This window comes from Acipenser ruthenus, chromosome 29 (assembly GCF_902713425.1).
Source record: "Acipenser ruthenus chromosome 29, fAciRut3.2 maternal haplotype, whole genome shotgun sequence".
Classification (NCBI taxonomy): domain Eukaryota; kingdom Metazoa; phylum Chordata; class Actinopteri; order Acipenseriformes; family Acipenseridae; genus Acipenser; species Acipenser ruthenus.
Genome location: NC_081217.1, coordinates 292,720 through 305,847, shown reverse-complemented (window position 1 = coordinate 305,847; position 13,128 = coordinate 292,720). Strand labels below are relative to the sequence as shown.

General features: G+C 49.7%; 1 protein-coding gene across 3 annotated transcripts in view; it reads left to right on the top strand.

Moving 5' to 3' along the window:
• The window catches only part of LOC117434214 (chromodomain-helicase-DNA-binding protein 6-like), a 41,848-nt gene extending 31,268 nt beyond the window's left edge, over positions 1–10,580 (top strand). For all 3 annotated transcript variants that reach the window (XM_059004399.1, XM_034905978.2, XM_059004398.1), the window contains 5 exons: positions 1,872–2,270; positions 2,650–2,832; positions 3,097–3,234; positions 4,032–4,136; positions 4,408–10,580. In XM_059004399.1, coding sequence (XP_058860382.1) covers positions 1,872–2,270; positions 2,650–2,832; positions 3,097–3,234; positions 4,032–4,136; positions 4,408–5,244 — 1,662 coding nt within the window. In that variant the 3' untranslated portion in view covers positions 5,245–10,580. The remainder of the gene's footprint in view (positions 1–1,871; positions 2,271–2,649; positions 2,833–3,096; positions 3,235–4,031; positions 4,137–4,407) is intronic.
• Positions 10,581–13,128: the final 2,548 nt, after the last annotated feature.

Below are 13,128 nucleotides of genomic sequence, written 5' to 3'. Positions count from 1 at the left end.
GTGCTGTAGTGGAGGGGCTGTGCTGTGGAGAGCAGTGCTGTAGTGGAGGGGCTGCGCTGTGGAGAGCAGTGCTGTAGTGTAGGGGCTGCGCTGTGGAGAGCAGTGCTGTAGTGGAGGGGCTGTGCTGTGGAGAGCAGTGCTGTAGTGTAGGGGCTGCACCTCCATGGAGAGCAGTGCTGTAGTGTAGGGGCTGCGCTGTGGAGAGCAGTGCTGTAGTGGAGGGGCTGCGCTGTGGAGAGCAGTGCTGTAGTGTAGGGGCTGCGCTGTGGAGAGCAGTGCTGTAGTGTAGGGGCTGCGCTCTGGAGAGCAGTGCTGTAGTGTAGGGGCTGCACCTCCATGGAGAGCAGTGCTGTAGTGTAGGGGCTGCACCTCCATGGAGAGCAGTGCTGTAGTGGAGGGGCTGCACCTCCATGGAGAGCAGTGCTGTAGTGGAGGGGCTGTGCTGTGGAGAGCAGTGCTGTAGTGGAGGGGCTGTGCTGTGGAGAGCAGTGCTGTAGTGTAGGGGCTGCACCTCCATGGAGAGCAGTGCTGTAGTGTAGGGGCTGCGCTGTGGAGAGCAGTGCTGTAGTGGAGGGGCTGTGCTGTGGAGAGCAGTGCTGTAGTGGAGGGGCTGCGCTGTGGAGAGCAGTGCTGTAGTGTAGGGGCTGTGCTGTGGAGAGCAGTGCTGTAGTGTAGGGGCTGCACCTCCATGGAGAGCAGTGCTGTAGTGGAGGGGCTGCGCTGTGGAGAGCAGTGCTGTAGTGTAGGGGCTGCGCTCTGGAGAGCAGTGCTGTAGTGTAGGGGCTGCGCTGTGGAGAGCAGTGCTGTAGTGGAGGGGCTGTACCTCCATGGAGAGCAGTGCTGTAGTGGAGGGGCTGCGCTGTGGAGAGCAGTGCTGTAGTGGAGGGGCTGCACCTCCATGGAGAGCAGTGCTGTAGTGGAGGGGCTGTGCTGTGGAGAGCAGTGCTGTAGTGGAGGGGCTGCGCTGTGGAGAGCAGTGCTGTAGTGTAGGGGCTGCGCTCTGGAGAGCAGTGCTGTAGTGTAGGGGCTGCGCTGTGGAGAGCAGTGCTGTAGTGGAGGGGCTGTACCTCCATGGAGAGCAGTGCTGTAGTGTAGGGGCTGCGCTGTGGAGAGCAGTGCTGTAGTGGAGGGGCTGTGCTGTGGAGAGCAGTGCTGTAGTGGAGGGGCTGTGCTGTGGAAAGCAGTGCTGTAGTGGAGGGGCTGCACCTCCATGGAGAGCAGTGCTGTAGTGGAGGGGCTGCGCTGTGGAGAGCAGTGCTGTAGTGTAGGGGCTATGCTGTGGAGAGCAGTGCTGTAGTGTAGGGGCTGCGCTCTGGAGAGCAGTGCTGTAGTGGAGGGGCTGCGCTCTGGAGAGCAGTGCTGTAGTGTAGGGGCTGCGCTGTGGAGAGCAGTGCTGTAGTGGAGGGGCTGTGCTGTGGAGAGCAGTGCTGTAGTGGAGGGGCTGTGCTGTGGAAAGCAGTGCTGTAGTGGAGGGGCTGCACCTCCATGGAGAGCAGTGCTGTAGTGGAGGGGCTGCGCTGTGGAGAGCAGTGCTGTAGTGGAGGGGCTGTGCTGTGGAGAGCAGTGCTGTAGTGTAGGGGCTGCACCTCCATGGAGAGCAGTGCTGTAGTGGAGGGGCTGCGCTGTGGAGAGCAGTGCTGTAGTGGAGGGGCTGCGCTGTGGAGAGCAGTGCTGTAGTGGAGGGGCTGCGCTGTGGAGAGCAGTGCTGTAGTGGAGGGGCTGTGCTGTGGAGAGCAGTGCTGTAGTGGAGGGGCTGTGCTGTGGAGAGCAGTGCTGTAGTGGAGGGGCTGCGCTGTGGAGAGCAGTGCTGTAGTGGAGGGGCTGCAGCTGGTAGACCTGACTGTAATCACTGCTGTCCCTTTGCTTGCCAGGATGGGTTGATGAGCATGCCGTTCATGCGGGACCCCGGAAGAAGCCGGCGGGGGTTTGAGTTTGAATCGGAGGCGGGCTCTAAGCAGGGCAGGATGGAGAAGATCCCGGTGGTTCTGAACGGCTGGCAGGTGGCCGCCATGGACCTCTCGAAGGCGGGGGATCTGTCTGTGGGCGGCTCCCCCAAGCTGGCCTCCGTTGGCCCCCTGCAGAGCTCACTGGGGCTGGACATGGCCGGGATCCTGCAGGCCGGCCTCATTCACCCCGTCACCGGGCAGATCGTCAACGGTAACCTGCGCAGGGACGACGCCGTCATGAGGAGGAGGCGGGGTCGCAGGAAGAACGTGGAAGGGGTGGACCTGCGATTCACCAGAAACAGAAGCCTTCAGAATCAGGAGCAGGTTGGTGACCGCGTCGGAATGACGTCCAGTACAGCGAGACGAAATAAACACAGAATATTGTTGATAGAGAAGGTGTTGTTAATGTACTGGGTTTGCTGATGCTGCTCATCGTGTTTCCAGCACGAAGGTCAGTTGACTGCTCGAGGACTAGCTTGTGTACATCCTGCAGTATATATTGTTTAAACCCTTTCATAAATGCATTCTTGGTTATCCTTGAACCAATTACCAGCAGTACCGTTGTTCTCCTGTTTGACAGCATCGCGCTGCTGTTGGCTTGTAAGGGAGCCGTTACTATTCGGAACATGTTCCTGGCGTGAGTGCATGTGAAGATGTCATGTGACTGCGGGATTCTGACTTGCCCTGCTGCTTTTGTTCTCAGAATGGTCAGGAGGGTCCAGGCCTGCCTTGCTCTGGGTCCGTGCGGTCTGACAGGCGAAACCCAGCCACACAAACTCAACAAGCACAGAGTGTGGTGATGGAAAGGGAGGTCGCCAACAAGAGCCTGCTGGAGTGGCTCAGGCAAAATCCCAACTACACAATGGAGATGCCCGCCTTCTCCCATGTGAGTGCAGTATTCCTGTTGCAGGGATGGAAATAAGACTCCTATTGCATTGCCGTTTCACCCATTCCAGGTTTTACTACAGGCTTGATTAGCCGCAGCGTATAGGTAAACAATCTCAGGTGTGTCCTGTTAAACGCTTTGCAAAACCAGGAATGTGTCAAAGTGCTATGCAGTGGGAGTCTGTGTTTGCAGACTTTGAGAAACTGTAGAACCCATCGTTCCAGTGGAGTCGCAGCATCCAATCAGGTGCTTTCTTTTGGACAGAACGTTGGGATCCTGCACGGCTTTGCGGAGCGGCCCAAGCAGAGGAGGCATCGCTGCAAAGACCCCAGCAAGCTGGATGTGAACTCGCTGACCGGGGAGGAGAGGGTCCCTGTGGTGCACAAGGGCACCGGGAGGAGGGTAAGGGCACCGGGAGGGAGGGGAAGGGCAGCGGGAGGAGGGGAAGGGCACCTGGAGGGAGTGGAAGGGCACAGAGAGGAGGATAAGGGCACGGAGGAGAGGGGAAGGGCACAGGGAGGAGGGGAAGGGCACAGGGAGGAGGGGGAGGGCACCGGGAGGGAAGGGAAGGGCACAGGGAGGAGGGGAAGGGCACAGGGAGGAGGGGAAGGGCACAGGGAGGAGGGTATCTTCACACAGAAGTCACAGAAGTCCTGGTATCTTCACTTGCTCTCTGAGAGAGAGAGAGAGAGAGATCATCAGCCTTGCTTAGCAGAACTGGTGTCATCCTGCTTGTGATTGTGTGGTTGATAATGCAAGCCTGTGTGTAACTGTGCCATGTGAGGAGAGATTCATCAGTGTGAAGGAGCTGGCTCCAATGTGTGTAAGTGTAGAGGGGAGATTCATCAGTGTGAAGGAGCTGGCTCCAGTGTGTGTAAGTGTAGAGGGGAGATTCATCAGTGTGAAGGAGCTGGCTCCAGTGTGTGTAAGTGTAGAGGGGAGATTCATCAGTGTGAAGGAGCTGGCTCCAGTGTGTGTAAGTGTAGAGGGGAGATTCATCAGTGTGAAGGAGCTGGCTCCAGTGTGTGTAAGTGTAGAGGGGAGATTCATCAGTGTGAAGGAGCTGGCTCCAGTGTGTGTAAGTGTAGAGGGGAGATTCATCAGTGTGAAGGAGCTGGCTCCAGTGTGTGTAAGTGTAGAGGGGAGGGTTAAGGCTCGAGTGTGTGTTTGTACTGAGTGTGTTTCTTGTTGTGTTCTAGCTGGGAGGCGCGATGGCCCCAGCCATTAAGGAGCTGTCCCGGTGGCTGGATGCAAATGCAGAGTATGCTGTGGCACCAGATTGGGCTGAGATCGTCAAGCACTCAGTACGGTTTTCTTTTGTGTGTCTTTATTTAAAATCACTAAAAGAAACTTGAAAGAAACTGTAATAAAGATGTTGTTAGGTGTTTTTTTTCTTCAGAATTCTATAACTGCAATAGTCTATCGCATACAAAGTCAAATCCTTCTGTTACAAATCAAAGTGATTTTAATCAGCAGTTGCTGATCCTCCTGAAAGCTGTACATCGTTAATGTTTTTCGGAATGTGTTTGCTCTCATTTCTGATTGATTGCAGACTGACGCATCTGTGTCTTGCAGGGGTTTCTCCCGGAAGACAAGTTCAGCCGCATCCTCACAGAGCCAGTCTTCAGAGACCCGGGCCCCAGGAGAAGAGGCAGGCGTCCCCGGAGCGAGGTGGTCAGGGCAGCCGGAAGCATCCCGGACTCCCCTTCCACGATGGGGCCCTTGTTCATGAACGGACTGATCAGCGGCATGGACTTGGTGAGCCTCCAGAACCTGAGGAACATGCAGGGGATCCCCTTGACTGGACTCATGGGCTTCCCGCATGGGTTCGCCACAGCACTCCCTGCTGGGGAGGAGGGCAAGGGCGGGGTGAACATGTTGCCCATGATGCTGCACGGCATGGCCGCTGTCCAGCCGCACATGTTCAGCGTCAGCGGACTCCTGAACCCGGCAGCCACTGCAGCGACCAGCAGCACCACCGTCACCAGCAGCAGCACATCGCCCTCTTCCTGCGGGGCAGAGAAGGACCCTGCGGACGCACCCAAAGGAGAGGAGTTGGAGGAGAGGCAGAGTGACACCAGCACCAGCAGCCACCCCGAGCCCACAGTAACTGCGAGCGGACCGTTGGCTTTCAATCCTTTCCTGATCCCGGGCGTGTCCCACGGGCTGCTGTACCCGCACATGTTCCTCCCGCACAGTGTCAGCATGGCGCTGCCCAGCGTGCAGCAGGCCAGCCCCTCGGAGGAGAGCCCCAAGAGCAAGAAGAGGAAAGTGAAGGAGGACGAGACCACCTCTCAGACTGAAACCCCTCCAGAGACCCAGAACCCAACCAGCACAGAACAGGAGCCGCCCCCGCCGCCCGCAGGGGACTGTGCAGAGCAAACGGCTGAGGAGGGGGAGGGGTTGCTGTAGGCCAGCCTTCGTACTGTACAACCGAGTTACCAGTGTGTGATGTGTAGGTCAGAAATCTAAATGTAAAGTCTTTTATTATACACTTCTTATTAATGTTTATAGATTTCCTCCACAGCACTTTGTGATAATTCTAGCCCCCCTGTCTCGAGCTGATTTGAAACAAACACTAGAGTGTCTCTAAGGGTTTGAAGCATGCAGAGTCCTGCCCCTGCCCTCAAGCCCAGCTTGTGTCCAGTGATCAGACTGGTGGTCTTTTGTGAAGCTGCTGCTCATGCACACAGCACCCTGGGGGTTGGATTTCAGCCCAGTGCTTCACAGCATTCTCAAAGCAGGTGGATCAGTATGCTGTGCTGCAGCAGGGTCCCTCGGTATACTGTGCTGCAGCAGGGTCCCTCGGTATACTGTGCTGCAGCAGGGTCCCTCAGTATACTGTGCTTCAACAGGGTCCCACGGTATACTGTGCTGCAGCAGGGTCCCTCGGTATACTGTGCTTCAGCAGGGTCCCACGGTATACTGTGCTGCAGCAGGGTCGCTCAGTATGCTGTGCTGCAGCAGGGTCCCTCGGTATGCTGTGCTGCAGCAGGGTCCCACGGTATACTGTGCTGCAGCAGGGTCGCTCAGTATGCTGTGCTGCAGCAGGGTCCCTCGGTATGCTGTGCTGCAGCAGGGTCCCACGGTATACTGTGCTGCAGCAGGGTCGCTCAGTATGCTGTGCTGCAGCAGGGTCCTTCGGTATATTGTGCTTCAGCAGGGTCCCTCGGTATACTGTGCTGCAGCAGGGTCCCTCGGTATACTGTGCTGCAGCAGGGTCCCTCGGTATACTGTGCTGCAGCAGGGTCCCTCAGTATGCTGTGCTGCAGCAGGGTCCCTCGGTATGCTGTGCTGCAGCAGGGTCGCTCAGTATGCTGTGCTGCAGCAGGGTTGCTCGGTATGCTGTGCTGCAGCAGGGTCCCTCGGTATACTGTGCTGCAGCAGGGTCCCTCAGTATACTGTGCTGCAGCAGGGTCCCTCAGTATACTGTGCTGCAGCAGGGTCCACGCTTGGGGTCCTGATCCAGCGATGCGTCTTTATATTTTATTCTCAGTGCTGGTGGTTTAGTTTGTTTTGTATTTTGCGAGGTTTTCTTGTTGGTGTTAACAGGGTTTTCAAATTCTTCCCAGATCTGTGTGCAAAAACTAAACCAACCCCAAATCTCCCCCCAGACCAGGGTCCAGCAGTAAAGAGAAATATCGCTGCTTAAAAAAAACAAAAGGAAATTCTAGAGGCCTTCAGAAGTTGTCGCTGGGGATAGCTTCAAAGAGCCAAGGTTAAATCTTTTTTTTTTTTGCTGCTATCTGGCGAGCTGAAAAAAAGATATTGAGAAATGCACCCGGGCCACTCCAGGAGCAGTGAACGAGAGCTCTTAATGTTACGAATCTGTAAAATACCATGTGGGGCGGGGGGGGACGGGGACAGAAGAAGCCACAGTCATCACTAATATATATATATATATAATAGAAATCTCTTTCGCTATGTCACTTTTAAACAGTCCTTTTAAAATGCAATTGTAATGTATTGCAGAATGCTTTTAAAAGTCCCTGCAGACACACCAGGACGCCTGTGCTTGTCCTGGAGCAGTCGAGTCAGTCCTGGATATACATGCTAGTGTGCTGTGTCGATACAAGAGCACATGGGTGGATCCCAGTACAGAAGGAATGTTTTTCAAAGATGTTCATAGCGTGCTTTTGTGCGAATTCGGGAAGAGCTCAGTAGGGTACAAGACACAGAGCTTGTAAAGGGTGCGGCCTTTCTGTATCATTTACCCTTTTTTCCATGTATTAGTACTGTAGGTTAGATCAAGCTATATATATATATATATATATATATATATATATATATATGATTTGAAAATATTATATATTATTATTATTTTTTTAATAATACAAGAAAGCCTGTAGTTTTGTGTTCCATGCTTCACGTTTCTGTCACTAAATCCCATTAAAAAAGCAACTCAGTACAGAAGTGAATATCCGAGATGTCTTCACCAATGGATTCCTCTTGTGGTTTAGATATGTGCTTTTCTGTTTGTTGTCACACTTTGTACAACTCTTTTGAAGTTTGAAAGCAGCCCTGTGGCTCTCAGAATCCTGCCTGCTCTCCGAGTTCCGCTGGTACACCAGAGTGTAGCCATTAACCTGAGAAATAGCACACAGAACGAGCGCTGCAGGGGGACAGGTTGATGTGTTACACCCTGGTGTTCCTGCTGAGCTTGGAGGGGAGACGTGATCACCGGAAGAGACTGGAGTTCAGAGAGCCGGCGAGACTGGAGTTCAGAGAGCCGGCGAGACACGAGTTCAGAGAGCCGAGCTGACGAGACTGGAGTTCAGAGAGCCAAGCTGACGAGACTGGAGTTCAGAGAGCCAGCGAAACCGGAGTTCAGAGAGCCGAGCTGACGAGACCGGAGTTCAGAGAGCCGAGCTGACGAGACCGGAGTTCAGAGAGCCGAGCTGACGAGACCGGAGTTCAGAGAGCCGAGCTGGCGAGACCGGAGTTCAGAGAGCCGAGCTGGCGAGACCGGAGTTCAGAGAGCCGAGCTGGCGAGACCGGAGTTCAGAGAGCCGAGCTGGCGAGACCGGAGTTCAGAGAGCCGAGCTGACGAGACCGGAGTTCAGATGATGTCATTTCTGTTTCAAGTTGCTGTTTAGGTCAATCTTGTCCCTCTCTTGTTATAATTTTTTGGTGGTGTTGTTTTTGTAGATAAGCCTCTTCGACGGGTCACTTTTCTTTCCATTTCTTTACAGAAAGTTTTTGCAGAAAACCAAGACTTAGCAAGTCTACTGCTGTGTGCTATCCATTCCACGGGATTTCATTACGACATCTTCATAAACCAACACAAATCTGCTATTTTGTTGCCTTGAATCGGTCGGATCCATCTTGTGCTTTTTCTTACGCCAAACTTTACCAAATATAATTAAACCGCCTTTTGCCCTTTTTTTTAATTTTAATTTTTCTGATATATTCAATGTACAAAATGCCATATGTAGTGTTACACACATGGATGTTTCTGCGCAGGTCCATTATTGAAAGCATAAGACACGGCTTCTTAGCGTCGATCCCAATTCGAACTGAAATGGTTTGTGTTGTGCAAGATGACTTTTTAAAAAGTGTTCTACGTAGCTGGTTGAGAAGACGTGTTGACCCTTGCTTGGTATCGTGTGATTGGTGTACATTGCACGTCTCCTTAAGGTATACAAGGAACTGAGCTGTTTAAAAGATTTCTTCTTCAAATACATCTGAAAGTGACTTGAGTATCACAGGGAGGAAACGGACAGCTTGGATGAGCAGATGCAGCCCGTCAGTACGTTTTAAACCCTGGGTTTGAAGGGTTACTAAAAAAAAACGCGATCATAGTGGTTTCTGTAATTATTTGTAATTTTACTCTTAGGAGAGCAATATGAAATTGGACCATCGTGAGGATCAAGCAGACACGTCTTTTCAGGCCCGTGAGGTCCCTTCATCTGGCCAAAGAGATCAGATTAGTATCTCATTACTGAAAGAGATGAAACCTGGTTTCTTTGTAGTTTAGAGATCGCTCTGTTGTGACCGAAATACGCATTACAAAAATCCATGTGTAGAGCTAGCGAAAAATATCTTTTAAATAGCACTTGAGATTTACGTAAGAGTTACACCGTAGGAAGAACTTTGATGGACGTTCACAATCCGAGATTAGGATTCCTCAAAGCTGAGGGAATGTCCTTCTTATCAAGCTCCTTCAACAGAGTTACAGGGGCTCTGATAATACCAACGTGCAGTAAGAGTGGAGCCAGGTCCCTGAACTCAGCAGGTACTTCCTATGTGTACTTCTGCAATGGGAGCACACGAGCTCTATTGAATTATTTAATAATGAGCAGTCCTGCTTTCAGATGATTAAACTGTTCTGCCTCTTAACCACACGTTGACATTCTGGAAGGTTTGATCGCTTGACCTTTTTATTTTGTCGTTTTTATAGCTAACTGTTGGTATCAGAACCCAGCAGACAGATTCAGTGTTTAGTGTTCAACTCCAGTTCTCATTATAAAGACTTGAAATCATGTTGGTTATTTTTTTTTTTCATTTCAAAGGCAATTGAAGGTCAATGACAGTGAATTACTATTTATTCAGTGTACATGTTTGTCACTGTTTTACTGTATATGTATTTTTTTCTGTTACGTTTCAGAAATGTATCCACAGGTCCAATGTTTTTGGAGTCGTATGTATTTCAGATGTATTTATTTTACACTTCTTTGTTATCAGTGTCTTTTTTTTTTTTATATACCTCTAAGTTATATTTGACTTACGAAGGGAAACCTGTCAAGTTTACAAAGAAATCTGCCTGTTGTGGTTAATCTAGAGAGCTATAATAAACACAGCCTGACTATTCAACAGATCTGGACAGCTTTCCCTTTAAACTAATCAGTTTTACCTCTAGTGGAAGTAGAAAAAACAAAAGAAAAACATTTAACTTATTCAAAAAGGTCACTTGGCAAATACCAGAGTTTTCTTGTCTGAGTACTGAACTTTCTCGGGCTGGTATTGTGTATTATTATTGTTATTATTATTTTTATTATTATTATTATTTTTATTGTTATTCCTCATCTTTGTATTATTCTTGTATGTCAGTGTAAGTCCATGATCAAAGGAACGCATGGAGAAACAGGATCCTAGCTTTAATGGTTTGATGGGACCCCATTCTTATCTGGTCTTGGATATGCAGATAAAGGACAAACATAAATAAATAATGTAAATGTAGACGATGATCAATCGAAGGTTTCTCCAATGTCCTGCTTCTTGAAGGAGGAGGCAGTGTGGTCCAGTGGTTAAAGAAAAGAGCTTGTAATCAGGAGGTTCCCCGGTTCAAATCCCAGCTCAGCCACTGACTCATTGTGTGACCCTGAGCAAGTCACTTAACCTCCTTGTGCTCCGTCTTTCTGGTGAGACGTTGTTGTAAGTGACTGCAGCTGATGCGTAGTTCAGATATCCTAGTTCTTGTAAGTTACCTTGGATAAAGGTATCTGCTAAATAAACATAATGATAATAATAATAATGATAATGATAATAATAATAATAATAATAATAATAATAATAATAATTAGAGGTGAAAGGAGTCTCTCGTCTGGGTCTCATGTTATGGATTGCTAGCGACTCAAAGCCCAGTGTGTTCTCTGTATCGGTCTGAAGTCAGGCTTTGTGTGGTTTTTTTTACATGCTGCTGTATGTTATTTTGTTCAAGTAGCTGTATCCTCAAGTGGACCAATCAGAAAACCCCACAGTCTGATGCGTGATCTTTTATTGTGCAATAAAAGATGACTTTCAACTTTCATGCTGTATGATGTGAATAGTTAAACATGTTTTCTTTGTTTCTTTCCAGTTCTTATCAAAATCACACACACAAAAAAGAAAGTGTATTTACATTAATACACATGTCTCTGTTTTTTTTTTTTTTTTAGGGATATGGTGAATTAAACAATCAGAAGCAATATACCCTAGATATAGATTTATTACTATTTTTTTTTTTTTTTTTAATTAAAAATAAATGTAACACATTTGTGTCGGTGTTTATTGAATTGAGAGAGTAACTTTACCAGTCTGATACAGTGACAGTTTTGCAGATGCAAACGTGCTTTTGCAATGTTTGACCAGCAGATGTCAGCAAACCCTTGAAGAATGGTCTGCTGGACTCCAGTCCGCAGCTCTCTCAAAGTTCCAACGCATCTTGTGTGTAGATGTTATCCTGTGCATAGAATTGTAAAGTTAAAAAAGCAGCACTTTTTAATTTTGTAACAGTAGAACAATCTTCACTGTGGTTTATGAGAAGTTAATACGTCTCATTACAACAGAAATCATTCAGCACGGATTGATCCGCTTCTCCTCTTCATGGTTCAAACTGCACTCCAGAAGCTGTCATGTCTAACATCAATAAGAGGCTCTCTTCTGCACACCATAGAAAAGAAATGGGAGGTCAAGATAGCAGCTCTATAGCCTGCATACGGCAGAGCTGAGAGAGGTTCTGCTCTACAGCACACTGCAGGGCTGAGAGAGGTTCTGCTCTACAGCACACTGCAGGGCTGAGAGAGGTTCTGCTCTATAGCACACTGCAGAGCTGAGAGGTTCTGCTCTATAGCACACTGCAGGGCTGAGAGAGGTTCTGCTCTATAGCACACTGCAGAGCTGAGAGGTTCTGCTCTATAGCACACTGCAGGGCTGAGAGAGGTTCTGCTCTATAGCACACTGCAGGGCTGAGAGAGGTTCTGCTCTATAGCACACTGCAGGGCTGAGAGAGGTTCTGCTCTATAGCACACTGCAGGGCTGAGAGAGGTTCTGCTCTATAGCACACTGCAGGGCTGAGAGAGGTTCTGCTCTACAGCACACTGCAGAGCTGAGAGAGGTTCTGCTCTACAGCACACTGCAGAGCTGAGAGGTTCTGCTCTACAGCACACTGCAGGGCTGAGAGAGGTTCTGTTCTGCACAGGGATCCCCCTCAGCAGCCTGTAATGCAATATAGTATTTCACATGCCTTCCTCACCTGCAATACAATCTCATGCATACAGCACATACTGATCTCAGACTCTATTAATATGTATAGACTGGTGGCAGCAATGACATGAAGATGAATTGCACCACATGGCTTCTGTAGAAACGCTATTCACAGCTCAGATACACGTTCTGTAATAAAGCTTGCTTCCTCAAAACACTCTTGAATGCATAGATCTTGTTTTTCCTACAAGCTAATCCTGTACTGACAAGCTATTGTTGCAAATGTGTGGGGAACAAGTTTCTAATAGCCTCCATTCCTCGTGCCGATAGGTTCACGAGGCAACACAAGATATCTAATGGAGCTGACACAATGGCTTGATGTACTGTGTAGCTATCCAGTAGCATTAGGACTATCAGCACAATGTTATCAGCACTGTGCTGAAGAGCAGTTCATCACGTACTGTGTTCTTCATGATGAATGAACCTGAGAGGGCTCCTGTGGGAGGAGTATGAAGCACAGATGCAGGCGATCACAAACCCTAACATGGTACAGTTATACATGAAGGGACAAAGGGGACAGGGTGGTTATGCATGCAGGGGCAAAGGGGACAGGGCGGTTATACATGCAGGGACAAAGGGGACATGGCAGTTCTACATGCAGGGACAAAGGGGACATGGCAGTTCTATATGCAGGGACAAAGGGGACAGGGCAGTTAAACATGCAGGGACAAGGGGCAGGGCAGTTAAACATGCAGGGACAAGGGGCAGGGCAGTTAAACATGCAGGGACAAGGGGCAGGGCAGTTATACATGCAGGGACAAGGGGCAGGGCAGTTATACATGCAGGGACAAGGGGCAGGGCAGTTATACATGTAGGGGCAAGGGGCAGGGCAGTTATACATGCAGGGGCAAGGGGGACATGGCAGTTCTACATGCAGGGACAAAGGGGACAGGGCAGGGCAGTTAAACATGCAGGGACAAGGGGCAGGGCAGTTATACATGCAGGGACAAGGGGCAGGGCAGTTATACATGTAGGGGCAAGGGGCAGGGCAGTTATACATGCAGGGACAAGGGGCAGGGCAGTTGTTAATGTTGTTTCGGATACTCAGCTGGCAAGGCTAACACAGCTTTGCTCCTCAAACAACACCTCATAAATATTAAAGTGGCTCCAGTGTTTTCCTCAAAGGCCTCATTCTGGCACACAGACAGGCCCTTGCGGATTTAACCTGAGCAGAATAAACAAAATGTGTCCGCTGCTAAAAAACAGAGAAAACTTTCATGAGTAATGAAATCCCAGTGGAAATAATGACCAGCAGGAGCTGGTAAATGAGTCTGTGCTGGTGCTGCTGCTCTGGTATCAGCTGATATGCAGCAGTGTCAGGAGGTTCATTCA